This window comes from Amblyomma mixtum, chromosome 7 (assembly GCF_055824585.1).
Source record: "Amblyomma mixtum isolate Tamu chromosome 7, ASM5582458v1, whole genome shotgun sequence".
NCBI classification, from domain to species: domain Eukaryota; kingdom Metazoa; phylum Arthropoda; class Arachnida; order Ixodida; family Ixodidae; genus Amblyomma; species Amblyomma mixtum.
In genome coordinates, this window is record NC_143018.1 from 147,620,119 (window position 1) to 147,634,825 (window position 14,707).

At 45.6% G+C, this 14,707-nt stretch overlaps 1 protein-coding gene across 4 annotated transcripts in view; it reads right to left on the minus strand.

The window, feature by feature from the left end:
• The window catches only part of LOC149337810 (uncharacterized), a 309,160-nt gene that overhangs the window by 64,646 nt on the left and 229,807 nt on the right, over positions 1-14,707 (minus strand). For all 4 annotated transcript variants that reach the window (XM_089553537.1, XM_089553541.1, XM_089553539.1 and 1 more), the window contains 4 exons: positions 12,804-12,986; positions 6,736-6,866; positions 4,682-4,971; positions 2,156-2,472 (listed from right to left, as the gene is read on the minus strand). In XM_089553537.1, coding sequence (XP_089409663.1) covers positions 2,156-2,472; positions 4,682-4,971; positions 6,736-6,866; positions 12,804-12,986 — 921 coding nt within the window. The remainder of the gene's footprint in view (positions 1-2,155; positions 2,473-4,681; positions 4,972-6,735; positions 6,867-12,803; positions 12,987-14,707) is intronic.

Genomic DNA, 14,707 nt, shown 5'->3' on the forward strand with positions numbered 1-14,707 from the left:
GGCGAAAATCGTAACTGGTCAAACTGGTTTAAGGAACAATTTCCCAGTTGATTCCAGTTGGCTCCCAGTTGAGTTCCTGTTGCAACCAACTGGAATCCCACTGGAATCAACTAGGAAATTGCTCCTTAAACCAGTTTGACCAGTTAGGATTTTCACAAAGCTGATGCCATCTGAACGTAGTTGAACACGCCTCTTTTTGTCGCTCAGGCACTGAACCACTTCACCATTGAACAGAAATGACAAGACATGCACTCCCTGTGTCGCTCCACTGGCACCCTTGTTTTATCGTGCTCCTTAATGATTTGTGATGTGTGCTGACTAGCTGAGACCAAGATGTTATAATCAGTCGCATTCCTAGATCAACAAGCCTGTGACTGCAGAAAGTGAATGACTAAACGGCAATGCACATCCCTGCCTATCGCTACCTTTGCTTTTGAAGATGTTGGAGGAAAACTCTGCTAGTGCTCACAAACCACCGCGAAAAAATTAACGTTTCACAAAGTAACGCTTGCACACCAATCTCTGCCAAGAACGAAAACATGGCAACTCTTGCAATAAATGATACCTTCAAGTTTACAGCTGTTCCTGACACAGATGCAAAAATTTGTATCAGTTATCTTGGGAAGGAAAGATAACCTTTGGCCCTTGGTAGGAAGACAGCGCAAAAACGACAACCACAGGGGAGGACAAGACACAAAAGAACGCTACTATCAAATGATTTATTTTGTCATCAAGTCACGTTTATATAACCAGCCAGTCACATCACTTGTCACACCACTATACAGTGCCAGCTATCTTAGACTAACAGATAAGAAAGGTTTAATCACCTCTTCAATAGCTACAATAGCTACATTTACAGCTGAAGAGGTGATCACACCTTTCATATCTGTTAGTCTAAGATAGCTGGCACCGCAAAGTGTGACAAGTGATGTGACTGGCTGGTTATATAAACGTGACTTGATGACAAAATAAATAAGTTGATAGCAGCGTTCTTTTGTGTCTTGTCCTCCCCTGTGGTTGTCGTTTTTTGTGCGCTCTTCCTACCAAGTATGAATAACCAACTAGCCCAGCATCATGTTTTATTGAAGAACCTTTGGTTGTTAAGACAAGCGTAGCAGGGTGCGGCAGAAAGTTAGGTGGTGGGATGAGATTAGGCAGTTAGCGGGGATACGGTGGCTGCAACTGTCAAAGAAGGACAGGGTTAATTGGAGAGACATGGGAGAGGCCCTGCAGTGGGCGTAGTCAGGCTGATGGGGATGCTCCCAAGGTCGTGTCACCTGAACCAGTGCTGCAGTTTTACCAGCTAATATTGCAACAAATGATTGGGTTTTACTGCTGACACAAAAGGGAGTTCACCGTAGCTCAGTGACCACCAGCATGAAAAAATGACTTGCACTGCACTGCCCACTGACTCCACTCAACAGTGGCGTTCCTTGTTTGTGAGTTCATCGCAACCATTTTCATCATCACCCACCCAGCTATGTCCACTGCTGGACAGAGACTCCTCTCCCACTGGCCTCCCCCAATAGCTAAGGTTGATTCTGAAAAGGGCGCACAAGATACAAGGAAGGCACAAAAACAGGCGCAACTCGTGACTGGCTGGGGAAAATGCCAATAAAGTTTGTGCATACAAGGACAGGGTTGGAACGGAAACTTTTAGGGAGGAAAGGGCCCAGTGCAGAATCAAGAATCAAAGAGGTGTTCAGAATCAATCTTAGCTATGAACCAACTAGCCCAAACCAAAGTACTTCTTGAGCATACTGCTTCTGCATTGGGCCCTTTCCTCCACCAAAGTTTCTGTACTGACCCTGTCATTGTGTGTGCAAACTTCAATGCCATATTTGCAACTGTTGCTTTTCGACCAAAACGGTTGCACAACTCTGCTACTTGCAAGCGTGAATAGGCCCTTGAGGTGAATTAAGCATCTCCATAGTTTATTTTTTCCTCACTGCATGGTCAAATGTCCACTGACAAAGTGGGGCAGTTTATGAGCCCTTCCTTTCCTCAAATACAGCTGAGGGTTTAGACTGTGAATAAGGTTAGACTAGCAACTAGGCTTCCTTATCTGCTTCATGCAACTGGGCCAAAATGTGTGATCTACCAATGCTAACTGGATTCCCATGTATTCAACCCCATGAGAATTAAAAGTGCTTACGTTGCGAAGAGAGTCCGGACCATTGCACTGGATAGAAACCGTGGCCCGTGGAACATCACTTGCGTGCCTGGACCCTTGCCGTGGCTCTGGCTTTGACTCTGGCTTTGGATCAGGCTTTGGCTCATGCCGCTGCTTGGTGTCGGGGCTGTTCTCCGGGCTTCCTCGAGACGAGTCACACTCCCGGGCCCAGGGAAGCGAGTGGAGGCCACTGTCCGTGTCCTCGGACCTCTTGCTGTGCCTCTGCTCATCGTCACTGCCGCTGCTGTGCTGCTCATCAGTCACACCCGAGTCGTGCTCGGTCATTCGACTCCGCTCGCCTGCATTCACAGCGCAGTCAAGGTATATGAGGCCACCTTTCCAGAAGAAACTCTCAACACGAGACTAAAACAGAAAATTAGTCGTCTGTGTGTGTTAAGTTGTATCCTACTATAGAATGTTTAGGTACCTTCTATTGGATTATGATATGGGATTATACTAACCAGACCCACATTTTCACCTTTAAACACCCAGTAATCCACTTTGATCCACTTTCTGGCGTGGGCCGGCCCCACTTCCAAAATTTGGGGCAGTGCTTTGGAATATTTGGGGGTGGGCCGACTTCCAAATCCTATGCATTTTCTTCTGTATTTAAGTGGTAAAGAAGGTACCAAGTTTTTTATTTTAATCACAATCATGTTAACAGTAATGATAAATATTGGTAATTAATATTAACAGATAAAGTCGGATACAACTTAACTTTGCAGTGAAGCTCCGCCCACTTTCAGCCTTCACGCACAAAATTTCCCCACGATGAAAAAGTAGTCTGCTGCTTAAACTTTTCTTGTTACCTTAAAAAGAAGTTTATCACAAGAAAACATTATGACCTCTAGATTTTTGATACTTGGATTGTTTGATACAGTCAAACACTAAAAAGCTGATTTCGTTTACTGTTGCGACTGTTTCTTTAACCCTTCCAGGCACTTTGTACACAATTGTGTAAGCGGCAAACTTACAGCTTTTTCTGAGAAACTGGAGCACTTAACAGTTATTTCATTATTTCAGTCAAATTGAGCACCCTTGCTGTTGCAAATAAGTTTTTTTTTTTTTTTTTTTGGTGCCATGTAGCGAACGCAGTAAGTAATATTTCACATAACAGTGAGCTAGGTAGCACTTTGTCCGCCGTTTTTGTGCAGACAGATTTTGCCGCGAGCGAAAACATAGATGGTTTTCCTCAATTTCAAGCGTAGTGTGAATCTTCAAAACACAAAGTGATTCCATGATCTCTAGGGTGCTTACCTGACACACGAGAACATTTCGATGTTACTATATCTAACAAATCTGACACTTTGTGTGGAATTCTCCACATCGTTGTACAAACTGACCTGCTGGTCTTTCACGCTTGAAAACTAATTCCCTTTGTTGAGGCCTGAATATACTACTTAGGTAAAAAATTAATTGATTTCAGTCAAAACAAAAAATGGTGCCTGAAAGCGTTAAGTTGTATCCTACTATCGTAACAACGATGATAAGACCAATATTTTATTTTAATTATTTCGATCGTAATCATGAGTTATGATACGTTATGCAACAGCGGTTTCTATGGCGACACTCAGGTCAATGGCAGGAGCGCTGCGACGCAAGTCCGTCATCGATCAGGCTGAGCAGGGGCTTGCTCTGAGCAATGGGGCTGGGGGAGTGCCCATCTTCTTCACAGTTAATGTTATCTGAGATTCGCTGATGACACTGCCTTGCTAAGTCCCTCTGGAGATGAACTGCAAAGCATGACCAATGAGTTAGACAGGCAGAGCAGAACGGTAGGCCCCAAAATTAACATTCAGAAAACAACAGTAACGTTCAGCAATCTCGCGCAGGAACGTCAGTCCACAGTTGGTATTGAGGTGCTGGAAGTGGTAAGGGAATTCGTTACTTAGGGCAGGTAGTGACAGCTGATCCGGATCATGAGAGGGAAATTACTCGAAGAATAAGAATGGGGTGGAGCGCATATGGCAGGTTCTCTCAGATCATGAATGGTAGCTTGCCAATATCCCTGAAGAGAAAAGTATACAACAGCTGTATCCTACCGGTACTGACCTAAGGGGGAGAAACGTGGAGGCTAACAAAGAGGGTTCAATTCAAGTTAAGGACTAGGCAGCGAGCTATGGAAATAAAAATTATAGGTGTAACGTTAAGAGATCGGAAGCAGGCGGAGTGGGTGAGGGAACAAACGCAGGTTTATGACATCCTAGTCGAAATCAGGAGGAAGAAATGTGAAGGCAAGATAGCCGCTGGTCCTCAAGGGTAACAGAGTGGATTCCAAGAGAAGGCAAGCATAGCAGGGGACGGCAGAAACTTAGGTGGGCAGATGAGATAAAGAAGTTTGCGGGGATACGGTGGCCGCAACTGGCGAAGGACAGGGTTAATTGGTGAGACATGGGAGAGGCCCTGCAGTGGGTGTGGTCAGGCTGATGATGATGATGATGATGAACCACCATTCACTACTACAAGCACTAAACCCTCCTGCTGTTTCCACAGGAGAGGGGCCCTCACCCATGGGGTCAGAGCAGTCAGAGTTGCTCGCATGGTCCTCGTCCTCCTCTGGGATCACCTCGAGCTCCGTCTCCTCCGGGTAGAAGGCGTAGTGGTGCCGTGAGTCGTAGCTGCCTCCTCCCCCGTGCTGCTGCATCTCCTCGTCGTCCTCCTCGTAGCAGCGCAGGTGGTAGTCACCCTCGTCGTCATCGGACGCGTCACTCGAGGCCTCCCGCACCAGCGGCTGGGGGCTGCTGCCGGCCAGGGTCGAGTCCTCCGAGTGGTAGTCGTCCGCCACCACAAACGTGTTCCTGCCACCCAAGAAAAAAGATTTACACAGAGGACAACTCTGTCCAATTTCATCATCAGCCTGACTACGCCCACTGCAGGGCAAAGGCCCCTCCCATGTCTCTCCAACTAACCCTGTCCTTAGCCAGCCACGGCCACCATATTCCCGCAAACTTCTTAATCTCATCCGCCCACCTAACTTTCTGCCGCCCCCTGCTACGCTTGCCTTCTCTTGGAATCCACTCCGCTACCCTTAGGGACCAGAGGTTATCTTGCCTTCGCATTACATGCCCTGTCCAAGCCCATTTCTTCCTCTTGATTTCAAATAGGATGTCATTAACAGGCGTTTGTTCCCTCACCCACTCCGCCCGCTTCCGATTCCTTACCGTTACACCCATCATTTTTCTTTCCATAGCTCACTGCGTTGTTCTTAAACTTAAGCTGAACCGTTTTTGTTAGCCTCCATGTTTCTGCCCCATAGGTGAGTACCGGTAAGGTACAGCTGTTGTATACTTTTCTCTTGAGAGATATTGGCAAACTGCCAATCATGATCCTGTCCAATTTGAGGCCTCCTTAATGGGGACATGACTTTCAAAACCCCAAAAATGGCCTTTTTTTATATAACTGTTGTATCTGCTTTTATGCCTCGTTTTCTTTGCCGTTCCAAAGCTTCAATGCTCAAATCAACCAGGGAGTACACTAAAAAAAAAAAAAACTGTTTTGTGAACTGCTGTGGCTCTGCACTGTGGGGAAACGCTCAAACAGGGGGCGGTTTTATCCATCACGGTTTTCTGCCAAGATACTGGCCTTCCAGAGCAGTACTGTTCACGACCGCTTTCATCTATTTTGACGCAATCTGTTTTGTTTCATTTCTGGGACCAAACTGTGGCTCGGGATATTATTATTATTATTTTTTTTCAAATCTAAGAGCTTTAAATTTCTGCTCTAAATTTCTTTTCCCTCTAGATCGTCAACAAACACTGCATTGAAAAATTCAACAAAATTTGTGCTCTGCGCAAAAAAATTCAAAGAATATCTTCACCTGTAGCACTTCAGTGGGAATGGAATAAGTGTTGAACCTGCCTCCTGCCACATATTCTTATCTCTGCAGTCTTTTCAGAAAATTCAGAAAAAAAATACATACATACACAATCTTCTGGGGCTACAAGAGCAAAATTTTCTGAGGGTAGGTATAAAATTACGTATTCCTAAAATCCTCAAAAATATGTCATGGTTTGGTTTTTAGTTTATGGGGTTTAGCATCCCAATGCGACTCATGCTATGAAGGGGCACTGTGTGAAGATAGTACATCAGACTGAATTTTTTCCATGAGATTTATTACTTGAAAACTGGCATAAACCGCGAGCAATATATCCAGGCACCTCATTATATCTCAAAGCGGCTGGACCACTGCTTGAACGTCAGGGAATAAGTGTGACGGCTTGCGTTATTCTTTTTTTGTTAGAACTGTTTGAGACTGGAACAGTTTGCCATCGAGCATTGTATGTATCTCATCTAATGATGCATTTTTCCAAGCACTGCAATAACATTTTTATACCTCTAATGAAGTCTACCTTGTGAAACCCACATTTGCTACCTTGTGAAACCCACACCTTCAGTGAAAGTAGTGCCTTTGAGATCAGAATACCATAGTCTGTTGACATAGCCCATTTAAGCTGAAAAAGCACTTTTCCAGCTGGAAGTGAAAGAGAAGACCTTTAGCAAATTTTAGGTTAATATGCCTCCCCCTCCCCGACAGCTGCAGTGGCTGCAAAAGGAGCCCCCACCTGTGCACAACAAAGTCCTTGGGGTCGAAGTCGTTGTCAATGTGGTTCTCCCCCGGAGCAGCAAACGGTGTGGAGAGGACCCCCTGGGAGGAAGGGCCATCCTCCATCATCGAGGAGAAGGCCGCTTCCACCTGCGACGACAGACAGGGACGGTGCATCTTGGTTTGGTTTGGTTTATGGGGTTTAGCGTCCCAAAGCAACTGAGGCTATGAGAGACGCCGTAGTGGAGGGCTCCGGAAATTTCGACCACCTGGGTTTCTTTACCATGCACTGCCATCGCACAGTACACGGGCCTCTAGAATTTCTCCTCCAAAGAAATTCCAGCCGCCGCGGCCAGGATCAAACCCGCGTCTTTCGGGTCAGCAGCCGAGCACCATAACCACTGAGCCACTGCGGCGGCGCTTTATCGCTTTGTTTGTGTGCTCTTGGGTGGGAGCACAGAGAAGCAGGACTTCACCAGCGCCCTCAGAGCAAATGCCCCCCTCTACATGTGGCATCCCAGACAACACAACTACATCCTCACGACTTCAATACAATGAGACAATTTTTGAGGACATTGTGTTGTCCTGTAGATGTCCTATACTGATCCTCATTTAGTCCTATTGTCCGGCCTCAGTATGTCCTAGAATATCCTCAGGACATCCTCAAATTTTCCTTGAAGTACCTTCTCAGTCTGTTTTCAGGACATCAGATGGTGATTCAGCCCCAAGAATGTGGGTCATTATTTGCTGAATTTTTGGAGGCGGTGTGCACAAGGGTTGTGAAATAGTGTTTTGTTTCTTTTGGATTCTAGAAACACAGCTGGCAAAAGTTTTGCCATGCTCAACAACTGACTGTTCCGTTCACAGCATTAGTTGCTACTTACAAGTTGTTCTTCGTGCAGTTTTTCCATGCAGCGACAACTGTAACTCTCTCAGGAGTTGAATTCTGCCACAATGGAAAAGCCACTCCAACAATTGTGGCCCAAAAATCTAAAGTCCAAGCCCATCAGATGTGTGCAGTACGTAAGACCAGGTTTAAATGCCAGAACAGCTTAAGATATCTCCTCAAGGCATATAATTTTTTCGGTCACACTTATATCGCTATTGTATACAAGTATCTTTTAGTAAACATGCAGTTTTCAAGTAATGAAAGCTGAGTGCTAAAGACAAAGCTGGCTTTATCTCAGTTCAATGCCACAATACTGTCCCGAGAAAGGACGATTGTTTAAGAAATTTTCACCCTCGAGTCATCCAGCAAAGTACAAACTGAGGACATCCCCATGAGGACATTTGGCCGTGATGCACTGAAAATGTACTTAAAATGTCCTGTTCAGGATCAGGACGTTTTTCCCATTTGATGACGTCCCCAGGACGTTTGCTGTTTTTTGGGTTGTGACCAAAATTATAACATGAGAGCCCTGCCAGAATTCAGTTACTCAATAATTCTGGGGTTTAATATTATGTCCCAAAGGAACACATGGGCTACTGATCATCGCCATATTGGAGAGCTCTGGAATAATTTAGACCACCTAGGATTTTTAGATGTGCGGTGACGTCGAACAACACACAGGCATTTTTGTAATTCGCCTCCATCTAAATACGGTCGCTGCGACCTGGAATCAGCAGCCAGACGCCAAAGCCAATGAGCCATTGCGGCGGGTAGTTACTGAATAATATGGATTCAATTATAACCAGAGGCGACATATCATTTCCCTCAATAATAATAAAAAAAAAGTCACCTTACACTCGAGTGATGCGGAAATCCAAAAGCACTGTACTGACTTGATTGCAACAAGTTTTCCTTTTTTTGCTTTTAAACTGAAAATAGAAGGGAAAAGGCACCCCTCACGTTACAATTGAAAATTCACACAATAATCAAATACAAATAAAATATTATGCGGACGCAAAAGCGCGCATGTTGTATTTACTCGCATATTGGTTGATGTGTCGTACAGGTCGGCCCCAAACATCATGAAACAAAAAGAAACAAATACAAATAGAAATAAATGGCAAATTATGCTGTTTAACGTCCCAAAGAAACTCTAACTTTGAAAGAAGCTGTATAGTGTAAAGCTCCCGATTAGTTTAGACCCCCTGGGGTCATTTGACGTGCACCGATATATTGTACAGCACACGGGTGCCTTTTGCATTTTTATAGCAGTTCGTTCGGCTCAGTAGCCAAGCTCCCTATCCAAAAAAAGTTTGAATGCCGCATTGGTCAGAACGGAAGCCATGCGACCAGCACGGCGCATGATCAAACTGGTGCAGTGGCAGAGCAAACTCATATAACCGGAGACTGCGCACTCGTGTATGTCGAGTGAGAGTGGGATGCGTCGTCAAAAGGAAACGCGCATTCGTTTTAAGTCCAGCACATCGGCTGATCATTTAAATGCTGCCGAGAACAACAATCAAGGCATGACTCGCTCACCGCGCGGTAGAGCAGTCGAGTGACTGGGAGAAGTTTCGTCTTTATGACGAGGACTCTGCGTGCTTATCTTTGTTTCGGTCTTATCTGATAATGTTTTTTGAGGCTCTCTTGAGAGGTGGGTGAAAGCTACTCGTTGAGGTATTTTTGTTCGTAACTGTTTAGCCATCTTTTGCACATACAGCTGTGGCATTACAGCCACCGCAGTGGCTCAGTGGTTATGGCGCTCGGCTGCTGACCCGAGAGACGTGGGTACGATCCCAGCCGCGGCGCCCAAATTTCGATGGAGGCGAAATTCTAGAGTCCCGTGTGCTGTGCGATGTCAGTGCACATTAAAGAACCCCAGGTGGTCGAAATTTCCGGAGCCCTCCACTGCGGCGTCCCTCCTAGCCTGAGTCGCTTCGGGACGTTAAACCCCCATAAACACACGAAAAACATCCTTTGTTTTTTATAAGAGATCCGTAAAGTCGGTTCTAGCATTACAGTCGGGTAAATACAGTACAGTCGAGCCCACTTATAACAGCCGCAGATATAACGAACGCTCGCTTAGTACGAACGAGGGCGGTGCTACCGTCAAAATCTATATTGGGGCAATGGCACAGTGTCTCACATAGAACGAACTGTTGTGTCCTCAACACTCGGTTAGAGCGAACGCGAAGCTGTCGGGCCCCCGTAGTTGACCGAGCCGGCGGTGTTTGGCGCGGTTTCGCTCGACTGCGAACCCGCGGCAGGCGAATTTCGTGCAATTTGTGTTCCCCTGACAAGACGCGAACACAGAGCGCACAAAGCGTCCCCTGGCGCTCCTTTGCGGATAAAATAAAGTAAAAAAAAAAGCGCGCGTTGAAAAATGAAAACGAAAAAGCGCGCGCGCGCGGTGACGAAAGAGAAAGTGGCGCCACCCGCGTCGCTGTGATGCATCCACGTGATTTGTTGCTCCGTTGCCACCCCGCGCTGAGGGCATTGCGCCGTCGATTCTTTCTGACTGCCCAGAGACCGACGTGGACGATGACGAGGATGCTGCTCTACCGCCGGTTGCTGTGAACGCTTCAACCGCGATCGGTTACATCGCGTCGCTTAAGGAACTCGTGTGCAGCAGAGGCCTTGGCGATGGACATATTACCGCGCTGGAAAAATTAGGAACGGCAGTGATGCGATCAGCTTTGAAGAAGCAGACATGCATCACTGACTTTTTTCAAAACTAAAGTTAACTTTCGTCTCGCTTGCTCTTTTTGCCCGTATTATAGGTGGTCCACTTACTACGAACTTTGGATACAACGAACAAATGCCGCATGACGATCAAGTTCGTTATAAGTGGGCTCAACTGTAGTCCAAACCGCTCAGCGCAATGAAAGATCTGTGTGGTTTGGGTTGGTGCCAATGCACGCTGCCCACCGCTCAACAAAGCAGAGATTACAATAATTCGCTCTACAGGAACCAAGATATGACCTGCTGTCTCTGCATAAGCATGGCCACAAGCTTGTTTTTGCACGTGTCTTTAAGGCAGAGCACCAGCGAGCTGGACCCTGAAAACTTCCAGCGTCCTATATCAGCTTGGTATATCCACTATAGTGGTCTACATGTTTAAAAATGACTTAATGCCTTTCCACACCTCTCTTTCTACACTCATCAGTCCTTTAGTCAAAACTCCATGGAATAGTGTTGCCCTCAGCATCATCGTCATCAGCCTGATTACTCCCACTGCAGGGCAAAGGCCTCTGCCATGTCTCTACGGTAGCTCATGATTTCGCCATATGTTAGTGGAGATGAAGGTTCGGAGGTGGACGACGACTGTATGACCTCGAGCTAACCTATCCTTTTGAGCTATCCTTTCCGGGCTAGACTTTCAAGTGCAGATTTCAGTGATATTCTATCCAGGGAATTTTCCATTTTTCAGAGAATCTGAGAAGCAAAAATTGGCAAAAGGGAGGAGTTTACAGCTTCAGAAAATTTTAAGCGCTGATGCTGCCTTAATTTTCCTGAAAGAGGGATTTCAGGGTCTAACTGACGGCATTTTTTTGTGTCACGGAACATCACTGGCAGATATCATGAGTCTGCATTGAATGACAGTTTTCAATGCAGTTTGCCCCGTTAAATGCAGTTTTCCCAGAAATAAATGAAAAGGATAAAGAATAACATATCCAGAAAGAGCAATAGAATCGATCTGTACTGAGGACAATAACTGCATGGAGTTGTGCTCAGTGTCCTTTACTTTAACTGCCAAATAAATGACTCAATACAACGCGCCACTATGGCTTGTAAAGCGTACAAACGATACAAGAATGACTTGTATCTACCATTAGTAACGGTCATTTGCAATCATTGCATTCATTCATCGGGGACCTCAGGTGATGACATCAACACTGCAGTGGCAGCTAATGACTTTTTATAGACTTTTTATAGACTATTGCCTTCCTATACATATTTCCTTTTCTCACAGTCTACAGACAAAAGCGAGCCCAAAAAGCTACGCTTTTGAACTACAGACAAAAGTCTACTAGAAGTGTATGACAATAAATCTATAGATTCTCCATAGACTGTCCACGTGTGTCCTTGGAAACCCTTGACAGCCTACCGTTAAGAAAGAAACTGTACACCCTAGGTATTCAAAGGTTTTCAAGGACCCAGAGAAATTCCAGGACTTCTAAGACCCTTGAAAATAATTTTTCCATATTCAAGGGTTTCCAAGGACACACGTGGACCCTGAAAGAGTGACAGAAAGCGGCCTGAACCAGACTCAGGCATCTGGCACGTGTGTAGCCTCACCAGATGATAACCAACAATTGGTAGTTATTATTGCTATTTCCCAATGGGCCCTGACACTCCATTCAGTGTCCTAGCGATGTCCCAAACGTTCCTAGGATGTTTCAAACGTCCCTAGGACGTCCAAGGAAGTGCCCACTGGGTTGGTACGTTTTGCAATCTTGAAGCACTTTTGGGGCTTGGTAATGAAGCTGGTTATTTAGACCTCTATGAATGCCCTTGTTTGTAATAGCATTGTCTTCTAAAAGCGCTTGGCCATATTACCCTGCCAGAAAACCGACCAAGACTTCCACCCGAATCGAAGGGATTAAAAAATTCATTCAACGCAGAGTCGGCCAACCACACAGTGATACATTCTGTTTCAGATATAAGTTATAATATATAGGTTATATTAAGTTGCACATAAGCTATGACAAGGAAAAAATACGTACGAACTACGGCACCCAGAAACTTAACTACAGAATTTCTAGTTTTTTGAACGGTCACCATCCTGTTGTTAAACATTACTCAAGAATGCAAGTCATTGAAAGCTTTCAAAAACCACATCACCATGTACCTGTTGTCACTCCAGGCATAACCACTCTTTTCGTTTTTATTCTGTTCTTTCTCATAGTATTTGTCCCATGGTACATAAATGTTCAATATGAAATTACTGCAGTTCACTGTCAACCAATCCTTTCTGTATTTTCATCTCGTTATGTGCTTATTTTATGCGCTGAATGTCTTGTGCTCTCGAATGGGAGCAAGAAGGGCGCGGACTCTTTGTCAGGCATCCATTTGCCTTTTATTAGTCTACGCCCTAGGCAACTGTACCATTGAGTTGTCTGAATAAACACTTTGACTTTGAGATATACCAGGAAAGAGTACACTATCCAAGCCTGAATCACGGCCACAGTGCATACCTCATCAAAGTCAGAGATGTCAAGGAGATTCTGCCGGATGAGGGGCGAGCTGGAGAGTTCTGGACCCTGGTCTCGAAATGGCTCCCGCAGGCGCTTGGTGCTGCTGCTGCTGCTGACGACAACACTCCTGCTGCTGCTGCTGCCACTGGGCCGAGATTCACCCTCTTTCTTCTGGATGGCTTGCTGCAATCACCAGGCATGCAGTGTCATACAAGTGGGGGAAGAACAGCACAAAGAAGACGGGGATGCAACATGAGAGCTAGCCAAACACCAGCTGGAACTGGCCAAAACACGATTAGAAGCCAGCATGGGGGTAAGCCCAATTGTGCAAGCGTGCTTTTCTCGATGTTTTCTCGAAGTGCTTTTTTCGATGTTGGCGATGCTTTCTCTAAAAGAACTATGAGGGCTACAGGAGAGACACTAAGGGTGTGAATGGAATGCATGCAATGTATTTTGGATGGCTCAAGCAAAAAACTAGTCTTTCTTGCTTTGTTCAAGCTGGAAATGCACATGGTTGGCCATCTTGTCTAGGGCAACATTGTTGTGTGGGAAAGAATGCCTGCATAGATTCTTCCTCTATTCTGTATTCTATGGAATTTTTGCTTTTTTCATAATTTTCTTGAGCTTTGCACTTCCATTCAGTGTCGCAAAATGTCGCCGCCACTGATGTCTGTAACGGGGGCACGGTTTCCATAGCCAACGTTTTTAGATTGCTGTGAATTTGTATGGCGCAAGGGCATCTGGGGCCAAACAGCGACATGGCACAAAGGTGTTTTGGTCTTTTCAAGGTTGGTCCAGAAGCCCATCTCCCAAGCATTTCACCCTAAAGCTGAGCGCCAGGCCGTGGAATCCCGCAACTACCGCATGCGAGGTGGATAATCAAACCACTAGGCCCAAGTTTATTGTTGCCTTTTCTGCCGCGCTCCCAGCACAGACATGTGCTGCTGAATAAACTGAATTTGCGCATTTTAGCAAATATCCCGAATTCATCATCATCATCATCATACTGACTACGCCCACTGCAGGGCAAAGGCAGTGGGCGTTGTCAGGCTGTCCTTTGCCAGCCACGGCCCCCGTCTCCCTGCAAACTTCTTAATCTCATCTGCCCACCTAACTTTCTGCCGCTCGCTTGCCTTCTCTTGGAATCCACTCCATTACCCTTCAGGACCAGCAGTTGTCTTGCCTTCGCATTACATGCCCACTTCTTCCTCTTGATTTCAACTAGGATGTCATTAACCCGCATCTGTTCCCTCACCCACTCTGCCCACTTCCGGTCTGTCAACTCTAGACCTATCATTTTTCTTTCCATAGCTAGCTACGCTGTCCTTAACCCTTTCACTGCCGCTCCCGAGATAACTCGGGCGACCACATATGCACACCCCATGCTTCTCCCGAGTAAACTCGTTTTGGCCTCTTAACTAAGCAAGCAAGCTAAGGATCCCTTTTTTAATGTGACACTTGGGCGTTTTCTCAGTGAAGCACCGGAGAAGTTCTGGCGATACATTAATGGCAATAAACAATGCAATGTGTCATTAATAGTTAGTGGTTCACCTGTCACAGGGTCAAAAGATATTGCTGGCGTGTTTAATGAGTATTTCCAATCAGTGCATACCGATAAAACCTCGAGTTTTTCTTCTAAGCCAGCTGGCTACATTTCTTTAATGCCAGATGTTACTATCTCCCGCGAGGGTATTTTGAATCTTTTTCTGAAACTTGACGTTAAAAAGTCTAGCGGGCCTGATAACATCCCTCCAGCTTTTCTACACCGTTAACAGAATGGTTATCACATTACCTCGATGTTATTTTCAACGCCTGTCTGTCTCAGTGCGCAGTCCCACCAGAACAGAAAACCGCACTTGTCGTACCTGTTTTCAAAGGCAATGACCCATCTTGCATATCTAATT